Raw genomic sequence first — 8151 nt, forward strand, 5'->3', positions numbered from 1 at the left:
TACATTATAATTTTACATTACAAACACAAATTCATTAAATTGATACTAAACTCCCCTAAATTTTGAGTTAGAAAAAAGGTGTCCATTAAATTTACAATTATACCTGTATGAGATTGGTTTGGAGCTCTACTTTTGTATGTAACATGACAATAATATTTTTAAATATCTTTTAAAAATAACAATATTAATAAAAAACTAAAATTCAAATGAAATTTTCTTTGGTGATAATAATTATCACCATGCTACTTTTAGGTAAAAAATATAAATGTAGTTTCTATCATTTATGTAACGTAACTAGTGATCAATAAAAATATGTCATGTACATTTTTATTTTAAAAAATATAAAATTAGACGGTAGCCACACTACACCGAAAAGGAACATAAAAAGTGCCATTTGAACAAAAGACAAAAAGAGTTGGAGGGCGCAAAATTCGTGAATCAAAAATAAATATTACTTAAAAGTGAAAATGGCAAAATATTATCCTAAAAAGAAAAGAAAAAGAAAAAAAGAAAAAAGGGCAAAGTGTAGTCAACGATAACCAAACATAGCAAAGTCGTTATTTATCAAAGAACAGGGCCCACTTGTATATCCTAAATAATTTCAGAAAACATTATCCCATGTCTTCAGTACTTGTTACCAGCCGTTGGATCTGAGTATAGATAGGCCAATCCTTCGATACGATTCCACTTTGCCGGCGCGTAAGTCCATCGACCTTGACACCCGCTGACCAATATCAACCGTCAAATCACGTAGATCCCATTCTACATCACATTCCGTACTCTAACAAACGGCTGGAGATTAACGCGCCATAGAATTTCGTATGTATGCGTCGTAGACAATAACACCTCCAGTATTTATGTTATAAACTTGAAAAATCTCCGTCGCCGTCATTATTAATATTGTTTTTCTTTTTTTGAAAAAGAAAAACAAATAAAAGACTGAAAATTTGAAAATTACCCGTTTGAGTCTCTCCAAGGAAACACAAGGGCATATCTTGCAAATCCTTTAACCATTTCTGGTAGCCTTTTTTTCTTCTTTCTAATCTTAATTTTCTATCTTCTTGGTTTCTGAAGCTTTGTTCGAGCTCAAATTTTCAATTGACTATGGATTTTCGAGATTTCATGGAATTCTCCATCTTTGTCTCATGAAGCTGGTTGACGGTTAGGGCTTGGTTTCTGTTGCAGTTAGGGCTTCGGACAAATTCATGGCGGCTGCAAATCCTCAGCCTTTGCAAGCGCGTCCCTTCCAGGAACATGTCCAAGTTCCCTCAATGATGGGGGATGACGACGGTGAATATGAAGATGGTGGCGGCGGCGGCGGCGGCGGCGGCGGCGATGTTATGGATGATGTCGAAGAAGCTCATATGACTTCAGTGAGCGTAGCGAATCATGGGGGGTTGGTCATGGCGTCTAGAACTAGTGAACTTACGCTTTCTTTTGAGGGCGAGGTTTATGTGTTCCCCGCAGTTACTCCCGAAAAGGTACCTTATTTGCATTTTTGCTATACGTATATATGCTCTTATTCTCGTTGTTATGTTCAATTTGAACAAGCTGGAGTTGTTGAGATTTTCATGAACACACGAACCCGTGTCTTTATGCTCCTTTGAGTGCCTGAATTTATTCAAAACAGGTCCTAGTAGTTAAAAATAAGTCTCAATCTTAATCTTCTGGATGAGTGTTTGAATGGATTTCTTTTTGTTTATATTTTTCTTTGAGAGAGAAAGAGAGACAGAGAGACAGACACTTTGGGTAGACATCCGTTAATGTTTTTAGGTTCAAATTGTTTGACCAGTTAGAATATTCGTACTTTTTTCAATGGGCATATAGTACATTCATGGGCAGATATCAGGATTTAGTTTCTCTCTCTCTCTCTCTCTCTCTCTCTCTCTCTTCCTGGTTATGTCATGTTTTTTATATCATTGCGTTGTAGGATGAAGTTCTGTTGTCAGACGAGCTTTATGCTGTGGCATTTAGATACTTTTCATAATAATTCTCAATTTTTAAGCGCAGCCGCTCTTGTATTTCATTGGGATATTTAACGAAAGGTGAACATGCACATCTGGTGACCTAGAAATGAGATAACCACCCACTTGTGGGCTGCCTTCTCAATCACATGATCAACACCTATTGCACCTAGAAATGAGATAACTACCATACCGTTGTCAATTACTCAATTGTGTCTATTTCCTTCCATTTGATGTGGAGAAGATTGGGTTTCCTCTCTAGGTCTAGTTGAGTATGTTTGATTTCCTAGATTCCTTTTGAAATAGCCTTCAATCTTTTTGTTTTTTTGACTAAGATCAACAGTAATGGTGTGTTTTGGTATTACTTTCTTATTGGGACTTGTCTCATGCATGCATCTATCTCTCTTTACCTGACTGTTGTATAAGAGCAGCTGATCTGTACATTTTTCATTATAACTGTTTGTTTTCCATCTTAAAGAAAACAATTTGGTTAAGATAAGGAATGCTTGCGTTTCTTTGAGGAGGGATTATTACTTTTGGAATCCAGTATACTTTGGAGTCTGTTTTCTTTGGAAGAATGACTGGGTTTTGATGTGACAGGTACAAGCTGTGCTCTTACTTCTTGGAGGGCGTGATGTGCCAGCAGGTGTACCTACAATGGAAGTACCATATGATCATAATAACAGGGTAATGCAAATCATGGAAATTTTACTCCATATTATGTGGGTTTGTTCATATGTTAGATCTTGCATCCATCTTCAGGGTATGGTTGACACCCCAAAGCGCTCCAACTTATCACGGAGAATAGCCTCCCTGGTTAGGTTTCGTGAAAAACGGAAAGAGAGATGTTTCGACAAGAAAATTAGGTACACTGTACGGAAAGAGGTTGCACAGAGGTAAGATTACTTATAGGCTACTATGACATGGAATCAAAAGTTTAGTGAGAATATTTTACTTTGCACATTAGCATTGATTAGCATCTGTGGTTGTTTCGATTCTCATATTCTCTAATGTTTGGTACAAGATGCTTATGAATACAAAATTCTAGATCTCTACTACAGAAGGACTTAGCTCTTACTATTAAGGCAACCAATTTTGCCTCTAGATAGTAATAGCTAAGACACTATCTTTATTTCAATTCTGCTGAATGATCATAAATTTGTCATGCAATATTTGAGTTTGTCTTGGGTGCGAACACATCCACCTATTTAGTAGGATCTTTTAATGCCCTGGGTTTTGTCCTGCTTCTTTTAGAATTGTGTCTCTCATTGAACAAAACTTGATAACTATGAAGTAATTTTTTTTGTAGCATACATTAACCAGGGTTATGTTATATCATTTATTTATTTTGAGAAACTAATATTACTCTTTTCTTTTGGGATAATAAAAGCATATCTCACCTCTTTATGTAAATAGTTTTAATAGATTTACATGTTTAATTATTAATTTTATTTTCCATTGTTGTTTTAGGATGCACCGTAAAAATGGCCAATTTGCATCCTTAAAAGAAAGTTCAGGTGCTTCAAGTTGGGAGTCAGCACATAGTTGCCTCCAAGATGGTACTCGTTCAGAAACTGTGTGAGTTCATGGTTTTAGTCTGTTGTCATTGAGTATTTGAAATTCTTTCTCGACAATATATTGTTTGGATATGTATATTTTCATTTTATTATTGCTGTTGTAAACCTCTATCAATATTTGTTTCCTATAAATATTTTTCAGTTTGCGGAAATGTCAACACTGTGGTGTTAGTGAGAACAATACTCCTGCAATGCGTCGTGGCCCTGCTGGACCAAGGACCTTATGCAATGCATGTGGTTTGATGTGGGCAAACAAGGTTTTTATGCTAAGAATTATTGATTTAATTTTTTCATTTTGCTCCAACGGGAAACCTATTCCTGCAGAGCTGCCTCCCAAAATTGAGCATTGGTCTATTTTTCATTACTTTAACGAGAGTTTTTGTTTCTTGTTAAAAAAGAATTGGAAAACAAGGAGCAGCCTCCCAAAAGATATATATTCCCTTTAAATAATGTTTCTGTCTGAAGAGAAGGTATTTTAATAAGAAACATGGAGTAGGTTACTGGTACCAGTGTTAAATTCATGAATACTTTATGGGTTAAAATTCTTTAGATATTCTATTTCCTCATGCAGTATTTGTCGGTATTTTTCTTCTGCAATATCTTCTTTGGCATTTTGCCTTTTTTGATTTTTTACTGGCTTATTGGTCGTACAGGGCACGTTGAGAGATCTCAGCAAGGGAGGGAGAAATGTGTCCCTGGATCATATGGAACCTGTACGTAATATTAAAGAAAGATATTAAAGAAAGCAACCTTTTTCATTTTGAAAACGTTTGTCTCATTGTTTAAGACTTACTATAGTCTGATATTGATCAAAATTCGAACTTTCCTTGTTAAAAGGCTTCTTCTGGTGGGTACTGGCTTAGAATTCCTGCTTTCTTTCTTTCCTTGTTAAAATGCTTCTTCCTAATTTGGCTTAGGATTCCGGCTTTATAAGAGGTCCATGTACTGAGGGGCAGATGGCACACAAGGCCTTTTATTAAGGCTGCTTTTTAATATTATATTCCTATAGCTTCTGTTCATTGCCAGTATCTTTTCACAGTAAATATTTCCTAGAAACTGAATATGAAACATACTGATTTTTTGATAGGGTGTTTCTCGATATTGTGTGAAATGTGAACGTGTTCACTACATGATCTTCTACTCCCTCATCAATTTGTTAGTGCTTGAAGTCTTGCATGTCTGGCAGTCTGTGTGCACACTTTTTAGTTATTTATCAACGATACATATATTTCCCATAAAAAAGAACTATTTTCATTTAACGTCTTTTCTTTGCATGCCTAATTTTTCTTCTTTCCCAATAATTGAAATTTCAGTACATTATGATTCATGGAAAGCTTATATGCGTGTTTTTTCCTTGTTGATGTATTGACCTACATTGTTTTTTCCGATGACTTCAATGGTTTGCAGGAAACTCCAATGGATGTCAAGCCTGTAATCATGGAGGGAGAATTTTCAGGCATCCAGGATGAACATGTACTACTTCTTTCCCCCCATTTAAATAATTTCCATTTTCCAGCTTGTGTTATCTGGAAGCCAATGCATACAATATGCATGCAGGGAACTCCAGAGGATCCTAGTAAAACCATGACTGAAGGCTCCAGTAATCCTTCCATTGACCTGGATGAAGAAGTATGCCCATATCTTAGTGGATTTTAAGCCTCATATTTGTATGACCTTTTTTTTACCTGCAGTTGAAAGTTCTTCTGTTGGATCTTTATGTATCCTTACCTTGGAGTAGGTAACTCCGTTCATTCACCAAGATATAAATTACCAAATCCCCGTTACGAAAATCAGCCCTTTCACCCAGTTACTCATGTCGACAAATTGGTTCATACCGGATTGGTGCTCTGGTATCTTGTTCTCTGTACTTTTGTCAACAAAGGTTCCTATGCAGATGCATTCCTCCTTACTTGAAAAAGTTTATCCTAGATTTGCAGTTTGTTTGTTTATATTAGTCGCTCTATAGCATAATTTCATAAGCTAGTTTGCTCTTGAAATGAACGCTCAATCAATAAACTGAGGATGTTTAATTGATGAGAATCTTGTTAACCTGCACATATGTTATATTTTCATTATTCTGTTCATTTGCTGTTCTTGAAACCTGGCAGTGGTTTCTCTCCGAGTTTAGTTTTTGTAGTGATCTGAAGGGCTACAGAGTTGAAACCAAAATAAATCCTTGAGCAGTTTGTTTCATACTTGAAAAAGTGTGGAATTCCAAAGTAACTTGATTTTCCTTGTCGCGCAGGACATAAATGAAACCACTGGAGACCTTACAAATTCGTTGCCCATGCGAATTGTCAATCATTCATCAAACGATGATGAGCAGGTATTGCCTTTTTTATTTCAAAAAAAGAAAAAAAAGAATTCTCATTTATTTTAATGACTTTCTGTTGGCAAGGGCAAAAATATTTTAATTTTTCCTTGGGATATGATTTGATTTTTTTATTTGGTTTTTATTTTTTATTTATTTTTAATTGTGTATTAACTTGAAACACTTTCTCAAACCCAATTCTAACGCTTTAGATATCTCATCCGGGTTGCTTGCATGTTTGGAATTGGAAATCTTTTGTCATCTGTATAAATTCTAAACATCACCCTTAAACAGTTCTTCTTATGTTAAGAAAACGGCATATATAGATAATGTCAAAATAATAGTCTGAAAAGAAGCTAAATTTATACACAATAAAAGAAATTCAAATTATGAAATATCTGATCAACTCCCAAGCGCATGTAGGCCATGATACATTATTGTTTATATCAAAACTTTAATACTCCCCTCACTTGAGCTTGGATTTGAGTGGAAACGAGATTAAAGGGCTTGAATTCAAGATTTCCTCTAATATCATACTGAGTTGATGGATTTTTGGTTTCAATATCACCGGAAAACTCCGCAATCCTTGAGAATTTTAAACCAAAGGAACGAAGCTATTTAACAAAGTCAATGACTGTAGTATGCTTGGATCATTGAATCTATAACAATCCATTATGTCAAAGAAAAGCGAGAGCCATTCCTTTTAAGCAAGGTTAATCATCTACATTTCTTGTTCTCTCAAAGTCAATGACTGTAGTATGCATTAGTAAGAAGAAACTAAGTTTGATTCAAGGGAAGCTAAGACAGGCTAGAGGCCTCAGAACTGCCTCCTCGGATAAAGAGAATATGCTTGATCTTTCTTTTCTTCCAAATTTTCTGTTCCTTTTGGAAGTGAAATGATACAATGCAGAAATTAGTCCAAAATGGAATTTCTCTGAATTTTAGGTCACCAATGGGCTTAGGCAGAGAAATCAATCCAAAATGGAGGTCGAGACATTGTCTATTTAGATAGAGAAATTAGTCCAAAATGGAGTTCTAGATATTAACAATCTCTGTTTAACAAAACCCAATCACCAATGGATTACCCATGTAGAAATTATTCTTCCAGCATGGATTACAGTTTTCTTCTCTATTGTGTTATTCAGTTTATTACAAGCGAAACTCAACGCTCTGGTACAAAATAATCCTTGTCCCAATAGTTAAATATTCAACCTTAGTACCATGGCTGCTCCCCTTCCCTTTCATTTCATAGACAATGTGACTTGAGGCCTCTGATTAGAGTCTTTTCGTGAGGAAAACCTTCATGACTGATAACAGGTATATGGAAATCAAATAAAGTAAATCCCAAGGCGCTCAGCTGACCTTTACATCAGGTGTTAAAAATTCTTGCAAGCCTCGTATTAATTGAATTGAAACCCATTGAAAAGATGTTGGTACAAGATTAGACTAAGCTATTAGTTGTTACTCTTATTTGTTGTTCTCCAATGATTCTCCAAGGAGATTGCTTGTATAAACGATCTGATGGCGGCTCAGCCAATCCCTAACTTTTTTAGATTTGGTGCTGATAGATGTAGACGAAGGACCTTGATTGCATTAACAAGTGGCTTCATGGAGAAGCCTTTCTAATATTTCATTTGCTGCATTTTTTGGGTTGATATTCAATTACTTATACTAGCTTTTATCTTCAGGAACCTCTTGTTGAACTTGCTAATCCTTCGGATACCGATATAGACATCCCCACTAACTTTGATTAGAAAGGTAATCGTTTGCTTAGGCAATGGGTCTCGGAGATTTCAAATAATACTTCGGCTGTTAATAATTTCTTGTGCCCGCATAAATCCTAGATGTCAAAACAATTACTATCAACAATGGAGTGGCAGTTAGGACTTGTATAATTACAAAAAATGTCCATGACATAAGATTCAAGTGTGCACAGTGGTCATCTTTTACCGGGACGTCGCATGCTGGTCTCAGCTGACGTTAGAACTTCTAACGATGTTGATATTGCAGCTCAAAACTGTTTGTATTCACTGTCGAGTCAAGTTGTTAGGGGATACAGGTTGAGTTCTTCCATCAGTGTATGATCTGAGTGATTCATTTGGTAGGGTTACTCTTGATTCAATTTTATTGGAAGGTCTGCTTCCATAATTTATCTGTCATAATGATGAAGGGATCAAATGCTTGTGGTGTTTGTATCTTAAGATAGACCTTTTGTTTTGCTTCTAATTGACAGTATTATATACAATGACCTGAGCAGTTGCTAATAGAATAAATTTGCACATTACGAATTGTAATTTTA

At 35.5% G+C, this 8151-nt stretch overlaps 1 protein-coding gene across 11 annotated transcripts; it reads left to right on the top strand.

The window, feature by feature from the left end:
* Nucleotides 1–892: 892 nt before the first annotated feature.
* LOC103488115 (GATA transcription factor 24-like) lies at nucleotides 893–8151 on the top strand. Of its 11 annotated transcripts, none has more exons than XM_051082317.1 (12): nucleotides 893–1019; nucleotides 1186–1481; nucleotides 2565–2651; nucleotides 2727–2860; nucleotides 3435–3542; nucleotides 3684–3798; nucleotides 4195–4254; nucleotides 4949–5014; nucleotides 5099–5170; nucleotides 5280–5423; nucleotides 5787–5867; nucleotides 7541–8151. In XM_051082317.1, the coding sequence occupies exons 2-12, from the start codon at nucleotides 1206–1208 to the stop codon at nucleotides 7604–7606; spliced, it is 1209 nt and encodes a 402-aa protein (XP_050938274.1). In that variant the 5' UTR covers nucleotides 893–1019; nucleotides 1186–1205; the 3' UTR covers nucleotides 7607–8151. The 11 variants fall into 11 exon arrangements, 10 of the variants coding, with proteins under 10 accessions (XP_050938274.1, XP_008444909.2, XP_008444908.2 ...); XM_008446687.2 differs by lacking the exon at nucleotides 5280–5423 and having other exon boundaries at nucleotides 7541–7610; nucleotides 7697–8151; XM_051082318.1 differs by lacking the exon at nucleotides 893–1019 and having other exon boundaries at nucleotides 1026–1481; nucleotides 7541–7610; nucleotides 7697–8151.

The sequence above is a fragment of the Cucumis melo genome, chromosome 3 (assembly GCF_025177605.1).
Source record: "Cucumis melo cultivar AY chromosome 3, USDA_Cmelo_AY_1.0, whole genome shotgun sequence".
Taxonomy (NCBI): domain Eukaryota; kingdom Viridiplantae; phylum Streptophyta; class Magnoliopsida; order Cucurbitales; family Cucurbitaceae; genus Cucumis; species Cucumis melo.

What these genes read in the sequence shown, in the direction of transcription:
- LOC103488115 (XM_051082317.1), top strand. Translation starts at nt 1,206, where the DNA reads ATGGCGGCTGCAAATCCTCAGCCTTTGCAAGCGCGTCCCTTCCAGGAA. An exon ending in GTTTGATGTGGGCAAACAAG is followed by an intron (nt 3,799 to 4,194) that starts GTTTTTATGCTA and finishes TTGGTCGTACAG; the next exon opens with GGCACGTTGAGAGATCTCAG. An exon ending in CCATTGACCTGGATGAAGAA is followed by an intron (nt 5,171 to 5,279) that starts GTATGCCCATAT and finishes ACCTTGGAGTAG; the next exon opens with GTAACTCCGTTCATTCACCA.